At 44.8% G+C, this 22,752-nt stretch overlaps 1 protein-coding gene across 2 annotated transcripts; it reads right to left on the bottom strand.

Moving 5' to 3' along the window:
* Window positions 1-6,812: 6,812 nt before the first annotated feature.
* LOC146756533 (hydroxysteroid dehydrogenase-like protein 2) lies at window positions 6,813-15,753 on the bottom strand. Of its 2 annotated transcripts, XM_085523963.1 has the most exons (11): window positions 15,686-15,753; window positions 13,751-13,914; window positions 13,235-13,333; window positions 12,987-13,101; window positions 12,585-12,754; window positions 11,675-11,773; window positions 9,780-9,974; window positions 9,251-9,300; window positions 8,182-8,350; window positions 7,497-7,625; window positions 6,813-7,121 (listed from the first exon to the last, which is right to left on the bottom strand). In XM_085523963.1, exons 1-11 carry the CDS (start codon window positions 15,700-15,702, stop codon window positions 7,009-7,011), a joined length of 1,320 nt encoding a protein of 439 aa, XP_085380089.1. In that variant the 5' UTR covers window positions 15,703-15,753; the 3' UTR covers window positions 6,813-7,008. The 2 variants fall into 2 exon arrangements, with proteins under 2 accessions (XP_085380089.1, XP_085380088.1); XM_085523962.1 differs by lacking the exons at window positions 6,813-7,121; window positions 7,497-7,625; window positions 11,675-11,773 and having other exon boundaries at window positions 8,212-9,300.
* Between the last annotated feature and the right edge of the window lie 6,999 nt (window positions 15,754-22,752).

Raw genomic sequence — 22,752 nt, forward strand, 5'->3', positions numbered from 1 at the left:
GCAGGGCCCAAAGGCCTCCTTGGCTGCTGTTACTCACCTGGACATTGAGGGTGCTGTGTCTCCAGTCTGTACCTGCTTCCAGGTGGCACTTGCAAGACACTGCGAGTCCACCTGGTTGGAACTGCAGTCAACAAACACAAACGTGAAAGAAATAAGAAAGGATTCTTTCATTTCACAGGCTTTCATCTCCATTGGAAGATGTTCTGCTGTGCAGCACAGCTGGGAGCATTTCATATGTGCCAAAAAGGGGGATCGGCCCAGGCCCCAAAGCAGCTCCGACTGTGCTGGGTTCCCCTATCACCTGGGCCCTGCAGTGGCCTCAGCTGTGCCTGGTCCCCCTCTGCTCTGGGCCCTGAGCTGGCCCCAGCTGTGCCTGGTCCTCCTCCATCCTGGGCCCCAAGGCCCTGCCTCTGCCTGCTCCCCCTCTGCTCTGGGCCCTGAGCTGGCCCTAACTGTGCCAGGCCCCCCTCTGGCACAGGCCCTGCCTCAAGCCCCGCCCCCTGTGGGCAGCAGTGCTAGTGCCTGTTGGTTTTGCTCTCTTCCCTCTTCTTTCCCTGTTCTCTTCACAAATGCTTTCAGATCCCCCAGGACGACGTGCACTGATACTGCTGCCTTCTTCCTGCACAAACTTTCTGGGCAGCTCAGCTTTTTCTACAGAGCAGCGTGCCTTTGGAAGTGCTTGGAGGATGTAAACTAACAGCAAGAGAACACTGAGCTCTTCTGGGTCTTTCTAGACATGGCAAAGAGACAGGAGAGTGTGCTCAGCCTCGAGTGGTTGCTTGTATGCAGAAATCACAGTTGTCAACACCTGTGCTGTTTTGCTGTAGGCAGTAGTGTGTGACAAGAAGCCTATAATTATCAATTTAGTGAACGTAATTAATTGTAACAGTTCCCCTTTCTTCTTCCCTTGACACTTGGGTTATGGAGTTCTCCTATGCTATGTGCTGGTGTAATACCTCTGAGCCACAGCACTGTTGCGTTTAGCAAAGCTCATGGCAACAGGCTTTGGCCAACCTCAGAGCTACGTAGATGATGAGAAGATATCTGATGATAGGAGAGAAAATGAACAAGCTCCAAGGTAAGTGTTGTTTTTTCCTTCTAGTCAGCACGCCATCGCTAAATCTTCCATGCTGTGACTTTTATCTTGATAGTGATGATCCCTTAACCTCACACCTTTAGCACAGCACTTTCTGTGGAGATTCCCACCAGTGACAAAGTATTAGTGCCGCTTTTCTGCCTGTTTCTTTTTTGTCTGTATTTTCCAGAATGTGGGTATTTCTTTCATTGCCCACAAACACTGCCCAGTGCAGGAGGAGGCAGGGACAAGAGTCAGGAGCAAGGGCAGAATAGTTTCTCTGTTAGTGAATGGAATGCCAATGTTTTCTGCATATGGACTTGCCATAGTGCTTCTTACAAGGCCTAACACTGGGATGAAATGTGCCCTGAAGCAGGTGTGCTTTTTAGGAAGGCAAAAGAGAAATGCAGATAATGCTAAGGGGGGCCACTAAGATGATCAGAGGGCTGGAGCACCTTTCCTATGAGAACAGGTTGAGGGAACTGGGCTTGTTGTGCTTGGAAAAGAGAAGGTTCCAGGGAAACCTCACTGTGGCCTTCTAGTATTTGAAAGGAGCGTATAAACAGGCAGGGGAATGGCTGTTTACGAGGGTGGATAGTGATAGAACAAGGGGGAATGTTTTAAAAGTGATATGGGGACGTTTAGGTTGGATATTAGGTTGATGTTTTTCACGCAGAGGGTGGTGACACACTGGAACAGGTTGCCCATGGAGGTTGTGGATGCTCCATCCCTGGAGGCATTCCAGGCCAGGCTGGATGTGGCTCTGGGCAGCCTGGTCTGCTGGTTGGAGACCCTCCACACTGTGGTCCTTTTCAACCCAGGTTATTCTATGAGTCTATGGCTGTACAATTGTATCAGACCTCAGGGAAGTCACGTGGAAGAGACAAGCCTTTGAAATTAAGCTTGATTCGCTTTGCCCCTCATACACCTGATCACTGCATCCCTTACTTGGCAAATGGTCTTTCTGTGGGGTGTAGATGAGTAAAGGGGAGGAGGAAAATAAAGCAGCTGCTTTGTCTTAGAGCTCTTGTTTCGTTGGGGTCTGGCCCTATTTTCTGAAACTAAAAGACAATGTGTGAAAGAAGGACAGGGAAAGGCACAAGGAGGTTTTGGTTTTGGTGCTGACTCCAGCTCGCTGCTTGTTGCTGGGAAAGGCACACTTAGCTCCAAGGAAGGATGCATGCGTGGAAATCCAGTGGCCAGGGGCAAGGGGTACCCAGCAATAGAGGGCAACAAGAGCTGGGGTGATTTGCTTTAAACTGCAGCCAGTGAAGTCCTGTCCCATTGGATCTGACATATGTCTCCCCATTCCCTTCCAGTTTGTGCAGAGATGGCATGAGACAGAGGGCATTGCTTTCTGCCAGACTGCAGGAGCAGAAGCATTTCAGGTACCTAAATGGTTTGGTTTCCTCACAGAATCACACAGAATCACAGAATTACCCGGGTTGGAAGGGACCTCAAGGATCATGTAGTTCCAACCCCCCTGCCTAGCAGGGCCACCAAACATACACCTTTACTAGATCAGGTTGCCCAGGGCCCCGTCCAACCTGGTCTTGAACACCTCCAAGGACGGGGCATCCACAACCTCACTGGGCAGCCTGTTCCAGGACCTAACCACTCTTCTAGTAAAGAACTTTCCCCTAACATCCAACCTAAATCTTCCCTCCTTCAACTTAAAACCATTTCCCCTAGTCCTGCTATTATCAGCCCTTTCGAAGAGTTTACTCCCCTCCTGGGAGTAAGTTCCCTTCAGGTATTGAAAGGCTGCAATGAGGTCACCCCGCAACCTTTTCTTCTCCAGGCTGAACAAACCCAACTCCCTCAGCCTGTCCTCATAGGGGAGGTGCTCCAGCCCCCTGATCATCTTCGTGGCCCTCCTCTGAACCCTTTCCAAAATCTCCATGTCTTTTTTGTACTGAGGGCTCCACACCTGGACACGGTACAACAGATGGGGCCTCACAAGAGCAGAGTAGAGAGGGACGATCACCTCCCTATCCCTGCTGACCACCCATCTCCTGATGGAGCCCAGGATCCCATTTGCTTTCTCAGCTGCCAGAGCGCACTGCTGGCTCATGTTAAGTTTCTCATCCATCAGCACCCCCAGGTCCTTCTCTGCTGAGCTGCTCTCAAGGACCACTCCTCCCAGCCTGTACAGGTGCCTGGGGTTCTTCCAACCTAAGTGCAAAACCTTGCACTTTGCCATGTTGAACCTCATTAGGTTCACTCAGGCCCACCTTTCAAGCCTGTCAAGGTCCCTCTGAATGGCATTCCTTCAACTGCACCACTCAGCTTAGTGTCATCATGCACACACACCCATGTGGACAAATTCTGTATAATCATCTCCTCACTCTGGTGATAAAATCTCCCCGAAGAAGGATCCTGCAGCCCCACCATGGCACCTTCTAACTAAGGAAGAGGACCTTTGGTGAAGAAAAGAGCACTTGGGCAGTATGAGTCTCCAAGCACATGTGCTTCGTGTCTCTAGGCTGCTGCTGAGACCCAAAGGTGCTGTAAATCCATATAACTACCTTCACTTTTGCAGTATGACTGAATTAGGCACAGAAATATGGAGAAAAGAGGCATTAAAATCAGAGCAGTTGGCCTTCAAGGCACACAGCTTTCAAAATGGCTTGGAGAGAAGAGCAAACTCTTTGCAAGTAACTATTACCACACAGTTCCATTTGGCTAAGTCAAAACATGTGCATTCTATTCGAGTATGATGATCTTTACATGCAGTTTATAACTGTAAAAAGGTCTGTTTCAACTTGGGGGGAGGGGAGCTGTGGTGAGAGCCATGGTTTGGAATCCTTCAGGGCCAGCATGCTTATCTGTGAGTCTGAGGGAGACGCCTCCAGGCCAAAGCAGGTGCTACAGAGAGAAAGGTTTGACACAAATGGTTTTATTTGACTGCTAGAGACAAATGAGTAGGAAGAAGCTATGATTTCTTTGCTGACTGCTGGTAAATCAGAACTGCAGACTGTAGGAGAGCTTAAAGGAGCAGTAGTAGGAGTGTGAATGAATGCTCTCTGTTCTGCACTAGGATGGATGTGTGACCAGCATGACATACCAATCTTCCACTCCCAAATCATGCTTTCCTGGAGGGCCTTCAAAACACTCTCACTGAGCCAAAAAAGACACTTTCTGGGCAGGGAAGGTCCCCAGAATGCCCATAGCCCCACCTGAGCACCTGACACTGGCACTCTGTGCCTGCCTCACTGAGCCTCTTTGTATTTTCACCTCTGCCCAGCATCATGTAGAAGGGCTGCCAAGGGCTGTGTGCCTGCGTGCTCCCCTTGTGACAGCATTGTGTTGTAGGTGCCAACAAAGGGAAAGCACGGACAGTGCAAAGTAGCTGATAATTGCATTAAATGGGACTGTTTTGGCAGCACTTTGATTGTGTGCTGAACATACTTACATGGATATTCATTAATTTAGGGGCTGAAGAGAGGCTGCAGCTCATTGCACAACATTCAGAGGTTCCCTCCCACATGCAAACGCATCTTTTGAAAAGCCAAGCCTTGATCTCGTTTGAGGTACCTTAGAAAATTTAACTGCAGTGGATCTGCTGAAGCTGAATTATTTGTGGAGAGAACATATTACATGTCTTCCCTTAGATCTAGTCACTACTTATCTCACATGTGCTGTTGTATTAGACAGAAAAAGCACAAAATGGTGTACTTCCTCTTGTTCCAAAGGAAGTGACAGTCGTTATTCTTTCCAGCAAATGTAATTGCATCAATTGTTTCTCACACAATACTCACAATTCAGGTTTCCAAAAGAACAGCTAAACTATAAAGCAGAGGGGAGCTGTTATTCACAGGTGTTGGATTAGATCTAATTTATGAGTGTAGCAGAAGCTACTTAGATGCGGGTGCTTAAAGCACATTCCTTCCCCCTATATTCTGAAAGAATACTTAGACCACTCAAGGATATTTCAATACCCTGAGCTTTTCCTGGAAATGCTTGAATATGGCGTAGGCAAACGAGAGATAAAGGAGAATCTTATAGCACAGGCAGATGACTAATGATGGTGCAAGCCATAAAAAAACACAGGACTACTAACAAGGGAATGGAGATCAGCTGAGTAACCAAAAGAACAGGGTTTCAAATATTCATTTTTACACAAATGCAATTGTGATAGAGTAGGTGCATTATTCCGAGGGAAGGCAGAAAGTGAGATAGAGTAAAAGCTCTGCACTGTGCTGGTCACAGCACATTCAGCATTTTGCAAGCAGCTCCCAGCTGCATAGAATTGAGCAACACACCCATGAGCAGCCCACAGCACTGGAGGTGCTGCTGCCCTGCTGTCACCTACAGGTTGTGCTTAAAAGTACTACTATATGTGAATACTTATGCTGCAGCTCTCTCCAGCTCCTCCAGATCTGAGCAAGACTGGATCAAAGAAGGGTAAGGTGCCCTGTTTTTTGAGGCAGCAAGGTTTTTTATTCATAGGGGAAAAGAGGTGTAGTCCAACATGAACATGTGCCTCTAAAATCTTTGTCAGTCTTCAAGGGAGGGAGCTGGAATTTCATCTGATTAATTTTTCCCCACTCTCAGTTCTCAGGAGGGTCACCGGCTGAGGAACTGGCAAAACTCTTTTCCCATTTTGTTTTCAACCTTTACCTTTTGTCAGCTCACTCTGCATCTTCTAGATCCCAGCCACCCCCAGTTTCCAAACACACCACCTTCTCACCCATCCTCTGCTCATACATGAGGTACCGCCAGCTGATGTTTATTCAGCTCAGAGAACAGCAGCGTATCTAACGGTCTTTAGTTATTAACACAAAAATCTTACCATGTGCTCACACCAAGACAATCTGGTACCATCACCCTTTCAGGTCATGCAGCAAAGCACTTGTTTGACTGCTTTTGAAAGATTCTTTTTCTTGCACTATCCCCTCAATACTCTTCATGTTATCTAGATGAGAACAAGCCACATCTGCTTACATCTCCTTCCAGATGTAACAGCCCTGGCAATCCTAAGGCATACTTCCTGATTGCACTGCTGCAACCAGCATTACACATACAGTATTGCATAATGTAGCCAAGTGTGGGAACAACCACACAGCCACAGGCAAGCTGTCACCTCAAAAGGAAAGTTCGTTCATGTTTTTCATGGCGCTGGGACTGCAGAGTGCATAAGTGAATTCAACATTCTCTGTATTATTACCAGAATTCAACAGGGATGGAACCTTTACAGCACAAATAATTTTGTTTGAGCCCAGGCTTTGAAGACTATAAACTATTTGACCATTGCACGAGTTAGAAAATAAATTCTAAGTCTTGAAATATTCTCTACATACTTAGGAGTAAAATGCCCTACATTTTGAGCAGTTCTGTTGGCAACACTGTGAGGTTGCTACCTCTGGCTTTGCACGTGCTCTTGAACCAGGAGGAGGATCTGTGCTCTTGTCCACTTAGAGAGCATTTGTGCTTTTTCTCATGAGTTTCCATTCTTTCCATGCTAAAGAGGGAAGGTGATGTGCCTGTAAACATGTTGTAGTTTAAACCTTCTGGTGCTGCACGCAGGTGCTGTGGGAGGGATTACCTTGTTTGTGGCAGTCTGGGCTGGGGGTGTGTTTGTGTGAAGATCTGCAAGGTGATATTTGCTCCTCCCAGACTTCTTATGGGACATGCACGCATGCAAGCAAATATGTAAAAGAAAACCCACTTCAGGTGTGTTGCATTGCTCCAAAGGAGTGTAAGAAAGGAAAACACCAGTTACATAATAGAAGTATTCTCAAGAAGGAATTGTTTAATCACAAACACCTTTCAGTCTTAATAAAACTAAATTAGATCTTCTCTAACAGATCAGCATTTTATCCACAGTTGTTATACACACAAATAAAGAGAAAAAAGTAGATTATCGTTTTAAAATGTAGCACTGCTATTATAAAAGAAAGGCTGGATGTTCTGCTGGTACAGCTTCTCCCTCACAGTTTAGCATAAAACTGTGTCAGCATCTTCTCTAGCTTCAATGCTAGTGCCATGTTACCTTTAATCCTTAATTTTCCTGACATGAAGGCCATGGTTGGCTTTAGTTTACCTAAAAAGAAGACACAGAATCATCAGGAAAAGGAAAGGAACTGGAGATTGCGATATCATATAGTAGTTACTTTGCTACCAAGTTCTACTGTAAAAGCATCAGAAAAGAGGTTCAACAGATTGACTGGATGCTTTCTGAAGCTACGCTCTGAAAAGTTCAATAGCTACTGAACAAAGCAGTAGATATTTTTATTATAAAATCATGGACTCACAGAGTGACTTACGTTGGAAGGGAATTTAAAGGCCATGCACTTCCAGCTACAGCTCATCCAATTCCAAGACCACAAGAGAGGTGAGCCTGTCAGCTCATCCATCAGCAAGATGTTTCCTGCCACCAGTAGCTGCCTCAGTTCTGCCAAACCCGTTTGTTACTCACCAGTGAACATCTTCACAAAGTCGCCACTCGACATGCTCATCACAACATCAGCTGCTGCAGGAGGCTTCCCAAACCCAGCACTCCCACTGCTGGTTTTCAGGTCAAGGTACCAAGTGCCTCCTTCATCACCTGAGTGGAACAGGGAGAACCTGTGGCAGCACCACAAGGACTGTGTGCCCTGCCCTTTGCTACCCCCGCCTGTTTTTCTCTCCCATCTTCGTGCTAGACGTGCTGGAGGTGCTGTGCCAGAAGCTGCCCCGCACTCTCTGTGCAGACAAGGTCAGCCCCAGCAGATGCCCCACAGTGCCACAGTGTCAGGGGACAAGGCAGTGGCTGCTGGTGGAGCTGGAGGCAGCAGGGGTTTGGAACAGAACTACCATGCTGACCCTGTGCAGCACGGCCAGCAGGGTGACACAGCAGAAATGAAACACCACGAAAACACACCACAGTCCCCAAAAGAGCAGCACATGCTGCTGATGCAGAAAGCATCTCCCTGTGACAACAGCAGCAGGGTAAATCCCACATGTGCTGAAGTTGGCTCTGAAAGGCAGCATCTTACAGAGCACACCCAAAGATGTCCCTGTTCCTAGACCAGTTATAAAAGACAAGTATTTACATGTGAAAATACAGACTGACTCTTGCTAGAAAAGTGAGCATTTGAGAATTTTACAAGTGATGGTCTTACCTGACAATTCAAACTGAAAGACGCCCTGCGTGGATTTCACTATTTCTTTATTGAGTTCTCCCTGAATAACTCTGAATGTTTCTGCAACAGGCCCCGCTGAAGCTGATTCTTTATTAAGCTTGGCTCCACCTGATGCCTGTGAAGCACCTAAAAGAAACAGATGGATTCTCTGTAAAATGCTGGAACGCTCTATCTCACTTATCTTTCTAAGAATATATATGTTTTCAGCAGTTCTTCTGCAAAAGCTTCTAAGGTGTGAATCAATTCACTACTTTAATCAGCAACTTTCTACACTGCAGTGAATGTGCTCATTTAACATTAAGAAAGAGCATTTGCAATTTATAAGGCATGTAATGCTTAGCAGCCCCTAAAAGCCATGCAGAAGGTCAGTGTATCAGGAAATAATTATTCTACTCAGTGAATTGCTACTGTGTTGGAGATCTGGGCAGTTGGCAGTATCAGTTCCTGGCAGAAAAGTCTAAGTGCGCACTCACAAATAGTATTTTCAAGGGAACTGGGCTCTTTTCAAACTTAGCCTCTTTCTTTCCTATATTTGTTTTGGCACTCCTATAAAACATATCCAGTATTCCTATTTGCCCTCCAATAGAAACATCACTATTCTGAAAAAGTGAACCTGATGCTTTTGTAAAAAAACAACTTCTCTATTTCATCTTGTAGACATTCACATCATGTACGACTGTGAGAACTTCATGTAGGAATAGAAGCTTCTCAAGTTCTCACACTGCAAGAAAGATGTAACACTCCTGCAAAATATGCTGATTGCTTGTGATTTTTTTACAGCAATATTTACTCATAATCTTCATGCCACTTAACTCTGGTGGTAAAAAGCAAAAAGGTTGTTCAAAACAAGGTGCTGATTATGAACTGTGAAAGTTGCAGACACTAAAGTCACTTCCATAAATCAAACAGCCCAAATACAATAGATTTTGCCACATAGCTTGAATGTAGTCCAAAAGTAACTTGAAATAGAGGAGGCATTCATTATCATCACAAATAATCGACGTGTACATGCAGAGGTTGCCCTTCCACGGCCTTCTGATTATGTGGCTGTCATGTCAGTTTCAGCATCCAAGAAGAAGTCAGGCATCAGGGGGTGACCTAAAGGGGAGTTGAACAATAACAGTAAGCCCAAGTAAGGGTGAACAGCACAAACAGGAATCCATTCTGAAGGCAACAGCACCTCAATTTACCAGTAAATGAACTACAGGTTGAAAGAAGACGAGGTGACATGTTTAGGTTCTGGTACATTTAAAATCAGACCCAGAAGCCTCTTACAAATTCAGTCAGAAACATCTGAAGATGAAGAAACACTATCTCACTATTTGGAAAATAGTAATACATGCGCTTGTGGTGCAGGTCTATTTTCTTTTTGCTAATGGGTTTAAAATATATATATATATATATATTTATATAGGCATTGATTATTAGAGCCTCAGTGGACTATTATGTGCTTTCCCAGAATCCACATTCTCAAACGTGAGGCAAAGCATCTTTTGACTGAGTCAAAGGAATATATCCATATTCCCCATATGGCCTTCCTTCCTTTGCAAGCTTCTCATTTTAAAGATCTCTTTTACCTGGTGCAATTGCATAGACATCAAAATCCTTAACGCCTTCTTCTCTCAGTAGAACTTCATCAATAATGAAGTTTCCAGTGAAAGTTTTCGGCTTTGTTAAAATGCAATATGCAGCATCTGCAATTATGTCAGTTTTTCTGCACTGCTTCTCTATTCCGGATCCTCCCAGCATATCCATAGCAGCTGTATGTATGGCTGGAAAATTCAGAGGACAGGAAATTACAAGTTTAACACTAATGACATCACATACTCATCTCTTTGGCAAATGCATAAACTTTATTCTCCTCTCACGTGAAAGTAAATCATGAGAAGACTAAACTGTGAAATACCATCAACCAGCGAAGAATGGTCAACCAGCAAACAATCCTCAAAGTGTAAAGATTCCCTTACTTGAAAAGTATTAAAGGAACCAAAAGAGGAATAAAGGGAAGAACTCCTTGTAATATTCATATTATTCAATGCTTCTATCAATACTTTCCACACAAAGACTTCCTCTGGCTTTATTCAGGACATGAAAAACTAACAGGACAACTATCTTTCTCAAAGTGAATGTGCATCAGCAATTAACATTTTCTGCAGCCATTACCATACTGAAAATCTCAATTTTAGCCCCACAATAACTTGTGAGATAACAAAGGGACTCTAAGTTAAAGATGAGAAACTCAATAGCACAAACTCAAACTTTTCCTGGCTTATGCTCCTCTACTTTCACATTACAGCCAATTATTATTGTTCTAAATATAGCAAAACTATGGGCAAAGACTGATATGAAAAACCATCTACTGTCCTGCAATCTGCACATCCTTCCATCTATTTCATACAAAGTGCTGCTGGTTTTCCATTAATTCATACATACAGCATCTTCCACTTTGACCCTGCAGTACCTCTACTACTCATTCACACTCTTACATCCTTTTGGCAGGCTACCTCTTTCACTTTTAGTTAAATCGAGAGCTCGTAACATCTCACTATCAGCATATTTTCTTGTTTCAAGGAGCTGGATGAACCAATAGAACCATACTAGCACAGTGTCAATCTCCAGCATTGAAGCTGATCACATATATATGATGTTCTTTAAATTAAAAACTTTGTAATTGTAATGTAGATACTACAGAAGTCACCTCTCTCACTCTCTAAAGTAGTTAACTTTTGTTTTGGCAGATAAACCTTTCAAAACAACATTTTTCTTCCTAGACTGAACATTACAAACTTTTATACTTCAGAACATGAACAGTTTTCATCAAGGAAACACTGATACATACAAATTTTGAAAGCTCACTTACTGCTTCTAATGCTTTCAAGACACTGGTCTCTTTGTTCAGCAGCTACCAAACCTTCAACAGCAGCCCTGGTCCTCACTGACCCATGGACAATAAACTGGAGCTAGTATAAGATGGGCACACCAAGTTATTTTTCTGCTATGCGGCCCTTCAGTGTGCTGTGACTTGCAAGAAGTGTTGGATGGTTGTGTGAAGAAGCAATTGATTTCCCACTCAGCCAAAACTTTTTTTTTTTTTACATCTACAGAGGTACATATCTTGTCAGCTTCATCTATTTCCTGGCAATCTAACTAGCTGGGGATTCTAAATATTAACATAATATTAATATCTAAATATTAACATAAATGTCCAATACTACTCAGGGATGGTGTGCAAACCAAAGTTTGAGTCATGTTGAAAGGAGCAGTGACAAGACAGGAGAAAAAGCAGAATGTGCTCAGGCTGAAGGCAAGTTTAAGTGAAAATAGGAAGGCAACAGTGAGAACTAGGAAAGAAAGCCAATACCCACACAACATCTTTGATCACAAAAAAATACACAGAAGTGCTCGGTGTTCTGAATCAGTCCTAAATAAGACCACCTGTATAGGACAAAACACAACAATTCAAAATAATCACCTGTTTTAGGCCATAAAGCATTGACAGCAACTTCTCCTTTAAATTCTTCTGCCATTCCCAAGACACACATGGACATGCCATATTTACAAATTGTGTAGGCTACAAAAAGCACACAAAAATCCCATATTTAGTAGGATACATATTTAGTCTACACATAGAATTTTACTTTTGAAGGATGTAAGTCACGGAAAAATCAACTTTCTGGGGTCAGAGCATCATCTTCCTACAGTACAGAAACTCTCCCAGCTCCTACCACCCCCTTCAGATACAAACTGACCCTTTTGAGTTTGAGTATTGAATTGGGGAAGGAAAAAAAAAGGAAAAAAGCACGTTGTAAATCCTTTTTGTATACTCTGAGAAGAGGATGTTGCAGAGAAGGAACATGGACTTGCAAGAGGAGTTTAACCATGTTCCAAGTGTTGAAGTTTAAAAGATAATCCACAGGTTTAAGATGAGCAACATATGTTCTAGCCCAAAGACGCAATTGGGGCCTCCTTCACTCCTCAAAGATAATTTCTATTTAAAAAGACAGCAATGAGCTTTATCGCTATCAAATCAAATGTGGAAGCACAGAGAAAAAAAGATTTTGCTTTCCTATCTCTATTGGGAATAGAAAACATGGTGTAGTATTAAGAAATCCTATGAAAAACTCTTATCTCTTACCTGCAGAACCTTCTTGGAAATATAAATGCCACGCTAGGGGCATGAGATTTGTACTGTGTTTTATCAGAAAACAATTTTCTTTCACCTTTTCTTTCAGTGCAAAACACTCTGAGGAACCATTCCTGTCAGTCTCTTGTGAGCACTAAAAACACAATATCTGGAATTCTTGGCTGGCGCTCCTGCACACGTCATTAGTTACTCACACATTTCTCGACACATAACAGCAAAGGCAATGGATGCTACTTACCACAGTGATTTTTGAACCACGTGGGTTTCATATTCAGAGGTGGGCTGAGGTTCAGGATATGGGGGTTCTTACTTTTCCGTAAGTGGGGAAGGCACACAACTTCTGTGCAGCAACTTCTACTAAAGCAGATATTCCAGATGTTCGGAAGCAATAGTCTCCTTGTAATAGTTCTGGAAAGGGAGTAAACCATGATGTGCTAACAAGCCAGATTACCAGTGTAGAGAATCATCTAGTCCCATATTTCTTACCTTCTGCTCACATATTTATCTCATTTTTAAAACCACATTTGAAAAATAATACAGTATATATGCGTTTAGTTATTATTACTCTCTGCACCAAGATCTCAGACAAACTGAGACAGCATTAAACATTTTGTCAAAATGGCTTTGCCTCAGCACTTACGTGAGGTAGGTTCCTCGTACGTTGACATCCATCATAAGATTGACCTCCTTGGTTTCTGTTTCCAAAGTGCCGGTCAAAGAGATGGCGCTTGCATTGTTCACCAAAATATCAATCCCTGGTTTTAAAGTAAGTCACCTCACATTAGCAGTGAAATAAGAAAAAACAGGAGTAAAGCAGGTTAGGCTGTTCTTTCCTCTTCTTCTTCATTGAATAATCTGCTTGGTAGACTCCCCTGCCCCTCAGCATACCTCCAAATGTCTTCACAGCTTTCTCCACGGCGCTGATAATTTGCTCTTCTTGCCTCACATTAACGATGCATGGCAATGCCTTTCCTCCAGCTGCTTCAACTGCGTGATTAGAAAAAAGCACACTTAGAATTTGTCTCTCAGACTGCACAAACTGACTACTGAGATTTTCTCATTCAGTGAATGCATTAAAAATTACACCTTTCAAACTCTGACTCTTTTACATACTGCATAATGAATAGGGATGCCACAACAAAATCCTAACACTGAGAATGTACATGGCTCACCACACATTTTAATTAACATAACATTTTTACCTTTATGCACATGTGTATTCATTAACATCAAACTTAAATACCTCACAGAATTCCTGGGAGGCAGGAGAAGCACTTGGGTTCATTCTTTTAAAGCTGAATGGGAGCTAGGAGAGTCAGAGCAGTTTCCCACTCATACGCAAGAACTAAGCAATGACACACACACACAGCCCACAGTCTGAAGCCCACCCTGATTACAACTTACTCTCTTCTGCAGCTGTGTAGATAGTCCCAGATAGTTTAGGATGGGGCTCTGCTGTCTTGGCAGCGATCACAATGTTTGCACCATCCCTGGCAGCCTTCAGAGCAATGGCTTTGCCAATTCCCCGGCTCGCACCAGTGATGAAGAGCGTGCAGCCTGCTAGTTTCCTGAAGATGTGAAGGAGGTAGAGGGGAAACAAGAGGGGGAACAAAGCAAAATCTGGAACTCAGTGACTTCTTGCAGTCTTTGGGGACAAAAACAATCACTGCAGTCTTAGCAAGAGGCAACTGCCTTCAACATTTTACAAGGAAAACAGACCCAAAATACAGAATAAATGGATAAAGCTACAGAAAAGCCTTTCACCACCACTGAAGACTTTTCAGTCAGACAATAATCCAAGGCTGCCCACAACAGAACTGCTGCATTCTCCAAAAGCAGAAAAGGAGTGACCTCTAAAAACAACAAAACCAACCAATTCTAACGTTTTGATACTCAGTGCAGCTCTCTGTAATTTAATTCTTTTGGCCCTCTGAACACAGAGGACCAGTAGCTCAACACGCTGTAAAGGCAAAGTCCAGGATCACAATCCCAATGCAGGGTGCCAAAGACAAGAGCCAAAAATCAGATTTTCAAAAATGACCATGATTTTCCTTAAGGCTTTAACAGTAAAACTCAGTTTGCAAGTAACTGCATTTAACCCAATAAATCCCCACAAGTCTGTCCAACCAACCAGCAGGCTGACACAGCTGTGCAAACGACTTGTGACTGAGCCCCTGTGTACAAAGGTGTCACACAGAGTGGAAGCACCAGTGAGATAAAAAGGAACTGGGAATATTGCATGAGCATTTCAGCACAGTGTGAGGAGAACCAAAGTTCACCTGCAGCTGAGACTTGCAAGGGAAGCCAGTGGCAACTTGTTTATCTGCTATAATGTGGGTAGGAAGAGCATGAACAAGGAAAAGGCGTTGCTGAGTGGCATGGGTGATTCAGTGAGAGCAGACACTGGTAGTGCCTTGCTTAGGAACATGGTTTACCAGGACATGAGAAACTAGCCATAGATGAGAGGTAATCTTAGAACTTGGAAGGTTGGAAAAGACAATATAGTCCAACCTTCAACCCATCCCCACTATGGCCACTAAATCATGTCCTTCAGTGCCACATCTAAACCCTTCCTGAACATCACCAGGGATGGTGACTTCACCACTTCCCTGGGCAGCATGTTCCAATGCATCATCAATCTCAGTAGGTAAAATCAAGCCTGGTGAACCTGATTGACTTCTGTGATAGAATGAAAGGATTTGAGGCCAAAGTGATAACAGCTGACACCATTCACATTAGCAAGGCTTTCATTACCATCTCTCAAAATACTTTTGTTTCCAAGTAAATACATAATAGTCTGGATGGTTGAACAGCCTAAGGGGTAAGAGAAATGTTAACTGGACAGGTTCAGGGAGTTAGAATCATGCAGGTGGGCTCCTTTTGCAGCAGGCACGGCCGCAACCAGGGCAGCCCACAGGCTGCACCGTGGGCGCTTTCTGCACTCGTACAGGATCTCATGACTACTGCTTGCAACACACGGGAACGAATAAGGTCAACGTATGTCCCCGTTCATTAGCAGCGCAGAAATAACGCCGCAGCAGTCACTCAATTCAGATTCCACAGCAAACCCACAGCCGCACTTTGCCCTCCGGACGTGCACACAGCTCGGCCCGTGAGCAAACAGCACCGAGCGGGACTCCAGGTCCGACCCAGCTGCTCCGGGGCCACCGTGCCCGGCCGCGGCCTCCACCCTGCGTCCCATCGCCCTCAAGGGGCTGCGGAGCACGCGTCTGTCCCTCCACCCGGCCCTGGCCCCGGCTCCAGCTCTGCCCCGGCAGCTCCTGTGGCTCAGAGCTCGCGGCCCCGCTGAAGGAAGGAGGAAAGCCCGTGTCGCCTTACCCAGTGTTGGGCAGCATGGCGGCACGGCCATGGGGCGGCTGTCGGCTCGGCACGGGACATGCTCCCCGCCCACACTGCCCTCCGCGCAGCCGCGGCCCGGGGAGCCGGGCGGAGCCAGGGCCGAGCGGGGCGGGATGAGGGGCGGGTGATGGAAGTATCGGGATGAGTTCCCTGCGGGAGTACACCTCGTTCAACCAAGCCAAAGCCTTGCACGTTTTCACTGACAAAATTAAAATCGCATCTGAGATCTCGCCCTCAAGGAAAGGAGTGAATGACCAAACTGAAGTGACAACTGAAACGATTTATTATTGAAACAACCTGTCCTTACAACTATCGGTCTATCCACTACCACCTCGGGCCACTATGCGGGCGCCGATATGACCCCACTGCAGGGCGCTCACTCGTCATCTTCATCGGTGCGCAGCCAGCAGCCTTCCTCTACCCAGACAGAGCTGGTGAAAGGTGGGCGCTGCGGGTCCTCCCAAGGCTCCCACTCCTCTGGCATCACCGTGACTTCATGCTGTATGTTCACCGTGAGCGATAAGGAGTGGAAAAGCAGGCTGGCCTCAGGAGCACGCTGCTCTTGCTCTCTTGGGCGCCAGGGACGTTCCTGCAGCGCTGGGTTGCGTGGCAAGCTGTCTCCCATGTAAGATGAAGCGGTGAACGACAAGGAAGTACAAATGTCTCCAGGGCTCCAGCCGCTGTTTGGTCGCAGCAGGGATGGGTCCAGAGGCTGGTTCATTCCCCAAGCTGCTGCAGCACGCATTGGCCGGCTGTGAGAGGCTCGAGCTCGGCGTCGGCTGCGGTTTCTCCTTCGGCGCTTGGGAGGCCGGGGTCCCCTGGCTGCAGCCGCCTGGGTGCCGGCTGCCGGACCCGCTGCCTGCAGGCAGCCCCTGCGGGAGCAGGAGCAGCAGCAGCAGCAGGAGCAGCAGCAGGGGCCCGTCTCGGCTCTCCTTCTCCGGGCAGATCTTGGCCTGCGCTGCTCGAGGAGCCGAGAGCTCTCTCCTCCGAAGTCTGGGTTCCAGTTGACGAGAGGCTGCAAAAGGCAAAGGAGAAGAGTCAGTTGTTATCACCTTGCGCTTGAAAGACAGCAAGGTACAGGAGATTTTCAATTGCTAAAGACGGACATGGGAGTGAGCAGCATCACGAGTCGATCCTTGACCACCTCTTGCAGGGTGGGAGCGTCTTTGCTCAGTCCAATTGAAGTTTGTCCTTGCATACATTTCTGCGACAAAGCGGTTTTCGCTGTGCCACTCGGCAAGTGAAATCCTTCTGAACACCCTGGGGGTTCTGATGGGGTGTCATTGTGATGGCACGTGTTTGTGATGGGGGCTTCGGCCACTCCCAACATGGAGTCACAATGATCACCCCAAGGTGATGCCCAGCCCTTTTCACCAGAGCTGTGCTCTGTCCTTTCATCCCCATCTTGTCTCAATGCAGTGCTGCTTATAAATCAGATTATAAATCAGATATAATTCCATGGGCTTTTCTGAACTCTCATGATCTGCAAACAAGAAGAGAGCAAGAGTTTCTACTGCTTTGTCCAGTATTTAATGAAATGTTCATCTCTGATCTGTGGTTTCATCTCAGTTTAAAGCTGGTTCTTTTTTTGCCTGTTTAAATGTACAAAGTATTTGTTGAGCGAGGGTCAAATCGCAGCTTTTACAATGTTGAGTTCTGGCCATGTTTTGGATCTGTGATATCCACATTTACTGCCATTCAAACCATTCCTCAGTTCCCTTCAGCAAAACTTTGGAACAGAGCTATTAATCATGAGGCAAAGTGACAAAAAGCAAAACATAAAACACATACATAAAAATGTTATTCAACAAGTAAAGTAACTGTCATGGGTTAGCCCTCAGCTGTACCTTCAGAAATGGCCTGGAAAAGCACATTCTTTTTCAGTCAGTCAGCCTCCTTGATGATGATTCTCTTTCTTCTTATTTAGAGACTTAAAGCCATCCCTGTCTTTCCTCACATGGCTTCCTAACATTGCATCTGTGTTAGGAAAGCTGGGATTTAAATGTGATGCAGTATTTGAAATGAGGCTGGAAAAGGTGCTGCCTTCAAACCTTGGGAGGAAAGCATTACTAACAGAATATTGGCCTCTCATACCACGCATCTACAAAATGCCCATCCTCATTTTGACTTGACATGGTGTAAGCATGAATAAGATGTGGATCTCTAAGAGAAGACGTAACTAAATCCTGCTGCAATGCCTAGCAAGGAGAACATTTTTTCTGTAATGACTGTGTATAATGACTCAAAGAGAAGACATATAACAGTATTTCTTTATGTTTTGTGGATAATACTTCTTTTGGTTTTCACCTTTTCTGCAGATAGCAAACTGCCCTCTGTTACTGTGAGATGTATGCCACCTAACTGAACATGATTTTGCTGGAGATGCATCCAGAGCAGAACAAAGCTGTCTCTGGCTGCCCCTGTGTTTTCCCCTCTCCATTAAAGCAGTAGTTCATCCTGTGGGATGAAAGCTTACTGTGCTGCCCTGGGGGATAGTGATTGTGAATGGCAACTGTGTCAGGGCTGTGTCTGGCTGCTTGTGTGGTTGTACACATGTTTAGAGGGGAGAGAGGACAGGACTGTCATATCCATATATAAGCCATTATGGATTCGAGCCCAATGGAACAAGAAATTCAGTAGCAATAGACAAGGAAAAACAGAAAGATGGAATCTTTGTTTTCTGATGATGTGTTTATGCTATACTGCTTATCCAGGGATGAGCATGTGTCCTAGAGGCAGCATCATGGGAACATAGACAGGTATCCCACCACCTTCCACTCAGGTCCTCAGTGCTGTGCTGTGGGGTATTGTGGGAGCTGATGGTGCTGACTATGAGGGGTACTTGATCCTTGCATTACAAACTTTCATGTGGTGCCATTCTTGGACTTTATGCTCTAAACAGACAAGGCTGAACAATGTGCCAGTCTGCTCTGCACTGTAAGGACAAACCCCACAGTGGGTGCTAAAATTCTTCTGGACATTTGCATTCCACAGGATTTTTACATGAGTGTAGAAATGCTCTGCTTATAAATCCGTTCCTCAGGTCACAGCTTTTGTAAAAAAGAAGTGACTAAACAAACTTGTTGCCCTGTTATCAGAAACTGAAGAAAAACTTCAGATTCTTTTAGTGGCCATTCCAGTTAATAAGTGAAAGAAAACCAGCTCTAAAGCCTGTGTAAAATACAGGCGCTATCTGCAAGGTGCTGAAGGTAATGAACGACGCTGATCGCTAACTGTACCAAGAAGAAAAGGTAAGCTCAGCTTTCAAGTCCCCACAGGCTCTGTTTCGATGACCTCTTTCATTTCATCAGCTCCACTGGCACGTTTTTTTCCCAGCCTGAGTAGGGAAAAATCCAGCTATGTGTGTGTGCCAGCAGAGGGAGCGCTCAGCACACGAGATTGAATCATGGAATATCCCGATTTGGAAGGGGCTCTCAAGGATCATAGAACCACAGAATAGTTGGGTTGGAAGGGACCTCAGGGCCCACCCAACCCCTGCCATGGGAGCGCTGCTACCCAGCAGGTCAGGTTAGAACAGGGCCATCCAACCTGGCTGACCCCTTTACTTTAACCCTTTGAGGCTGATCTGTCAGCCCATGGTTCACCCATATTTTGCCTGGATTTTATTTATTGTGGTGGTGGCCCAAATGTGGTTTGACTCCCCACCCCCAGTTTCTTTTAAGGCTAGGGCCCTTCTTGTTCTTAGGCTTGTGGCTGGATTCTCTGACACACACTGAGAGAGCTTTACATGCATTTACTACATATTTCCTACATTTAAAGTCAATGATTGACGTGATTAACAGACTACAAGCTGTGAAAGCTGAAAGGAATGAGGGTTTATTTAAAGCAATCAGTAGATAAAGCTTATCTTTGTTATAGGTAACATTCCTTTTTCATCAGTAACTCAGTGGTGCAAATGTAAGCTGAAAAGTAGAGAAACAAAATCTGTCCCTCTCAAAGAACTAGCGTAGATTTCTCACAACTTATAAGCCAATATGATAAACTGAAAAGGCTAGATTTTTTATTTCTCTACTCATTGGTGTTTCTGCACATCTCATTATTTAAAGGGACTCTTCCTTGCTCAAGTATGATGGTCTTCTGAGTTCCCAACCTGAAGTCATGGCTGTGTGGTACCCTCCTGCACCAGCTCTGCTTTGGGGTCTGGCAGTTCCTTCTGTAACTGCTTCCTGCCATTCCCACCTGGAGATTATGCTAAAGAATGGAGAGGGAACTTTGCAAATGAGTGAGGACAGTAGCACAGCACCTCCTGAGAAAGGCTTACTTCCACAGACTTTTATTGGTGGGCTGCACACATCAGCTTGATGTTACCTTAAGGAAATGAGAAAGTGAAGGGACAACTGCACAGTAGACAGCCAAGAAACAAAGCCATGTAGTCCCCAGAGGATTTTCTTCTCCAGTGTCAGCAAGTAGTAAGGATGAGGAAGGTGACAATAACTCTTCTTGTCAGACTTTTCCCTCTGTTAGCAAGGGAAAATGAGGAAGAAAAGTGTATGCATTTCCTCCATAGCAGAATAAAGCTTAAGCAAGGCAACCTCTGTGCAGGAAAACAAAAAAATCTTCTCTTGTATTTCCTTAATGTGAACAGTACCTTCTAGCTTTCCCCCTTACTTTCTCCCACTGATAGGAACCACATGGCATGAGCACTAGTTTGTGGAACACACCATTTTCATCAATGGATGAAGTTTTATCAGGGTGGAGGATAACTGCCACATCATTATTTCCAGTTGTAATCTTTGTCCTAAGGGTGTGTTAGCATGTGGTACTGGGAGACTACAGAGCACAAAGTTCTGGATCTTTTTTCCCTATAAATATGAACTGTACTCCATAAAAATGCTTTGTCCAGAAGGTTGTTGTCAGCTATTTCTTCATAAGCTGAGAGCTTGCTTTTTTATTATTATTAATTTTTGTTTCTATTTATTTATTTATTTATTGGGGGGGGGAGGGAGGGGGAAAGAAAGCATTAATGTGATATGGGGGAATGCAGAGATTCAGACTTTGGAGTAAAAGGAGAATACTGAAGGCCACATCTATTCACCAAAAACCACATCTCTCAGAACTCCAAGTTTACCAGGCCCAAAATGGAGGGAATGAAAGATTAATGCTGTTGCCTCATTCAAAACTGGGAAGAGACAAGCCCAGATGGCTCGTTTTCTTATTTTCTTTGCCTGAGGAATAAGTGTAACACTGCTGTTGACTGTTAAACACATCCTAACTAAGCAATGTCCTATGTTTGTGTTTATCATTTTGATTGCTGTCATTTTTCTTTCTTTGTAGAAAGGGAGAGACCCAAACAGAGTGAGGTTTTCTCCATAGGAAATGAACCCTGCTCCAAGAATTCTGCAGCCTGAACAGATGTGACGCACAAGGCAAGTTTGTCAGCCTATTACAAATGGGCAGTTGCCTGAAGGACTGCAAATGGCCCTGGGATTTCTGTGACAGAACTGAAAATCAGCCCCTCAGCAGCCCAACTTTGTCACCACAGACTTTCAGCCCTTCCCTCTGCCTTTCTGTGGGTGCAGCAACTGGCTAAGCCTGAGCTCTCTAAAGCATCTTATAGAACAGTACATCTGTGCTCACAGGTCAGCAGTAGGAGGGCAGAAGTGGAAGGACTGTGGGTCTGCCATAGCATCTGTGCATCACTCATTGATAGCTAATCCAATTCTGAACAGAGGATCTCACACTTAGCAATGCAAGAGGGCTAAGAGAATGATCCAGTTACACATTCTTAGTGTTGTGAAGCACACTAGGGAATAACTTGGGGAGACAGCCTGGAGACCCAAGTGTCAGGGTTTCTTAAACATAGAAAACAGCCTATTGTACTTATCTGACACATAAAAATTACACATTGCACATTCTTACTAACGTCAGACAAATATCCATTCTATAATTAGCATATATTCACACTGCCAGATCCCCTGCTTTCTTTCAAGTGGTTTTCTTGTTGAGCTGTTATTACACAGTTTTTAATCATATTCATTGTACAGGCTCTCGTTTAATTTACCCTGCATTACCTGTGTATGTCTGCCTTGTGACAGCTGACACATACCTGCTGTGACCACAGATATTTCATGTCCCACCAAAACCCAGGGGTCTCTCACATCATTATTTACCTTCCCAGCACAAAGAGGGAGCTGCAATCAAACTAAGAAGGGAATGATGAACCATACTCCTGCCCTTGTTACCCATTCCTGTAGGGTAATAAAGAAGATGGTTACCCTAAGGAAACTCTGCCATACTCTTCATGTGCAGCTCATCAGGAACTTTTCTGACTCCTATTTCATATTTTCCAGATTAGTATTTTTTGCCTGTAAGACATTCATGTTATTCATCTAAAGCAGAAGTCATTTTCAGTCCTGAAAGGGGCTCGTTCTTCACACTTTAGAACATTTTTCTATGAGCTTTGTCTTCCAGACAAATACTGAAGAAATCAGAAGTATTTTCTGCATAGCAGCAGTTTATATTCTGACTTATAGTAATAGTAATAGTCTCGTGCGGGTTGGAAGGGACCTTAGAGATCATCGAGTCCAACTCCCGGGATTCGACCCTCTGTGCTGCAAAGTGACACTTCTACCACTTGCACCACAGGGGGGATTCGAACCCCAGGCCCTGGTGTTGCAAGGCGGTTATGGTGCACTGTCAATCTTATTTGTCCTTCCACAAGAGAAAGCAACTGGAACAGGTTACTTTGTGTGGTAAAAGCATAAGGAGAGCTGAAAATGAGACTTCTTGGACTTTAAGGAGCCACAAGAAGAGCCTAGAAAGTGAATGACATTCATGTCTCTGAACATTTAGGTGGACACCAGGGGAGCAAAATCCTTCCTACTGTAAGAGACGAGCAAGTCCAAGACCTCCTCATAAGACTGGATATGTCCAAGTCCATGGGGCAGGATGACGTGCTTCCCAAAGTCATGAGGGAGCTGGTTGATACGCTCACCCAGCCATTCTCCACCATATTTGAAAAGTCATGGCTGTCAGAAGAAGGCAGGAGAAGTCCCTGGGGTCTGGAAAAGGGAAACATCACTCCC

This window comes from Coturnix japonica, chromosome 26, assembly GCF_054131305.1.
Source record: "Coturnix japonica strain WE chromosome 26, WE-NBRP24, whole genome shotgun sequence".
Lineage (NCBI taxonomy): Eukaryota > Metazoa > Chordata > Aves > Galliformes > Phasianidae > Coturnix > Coturnix japonica.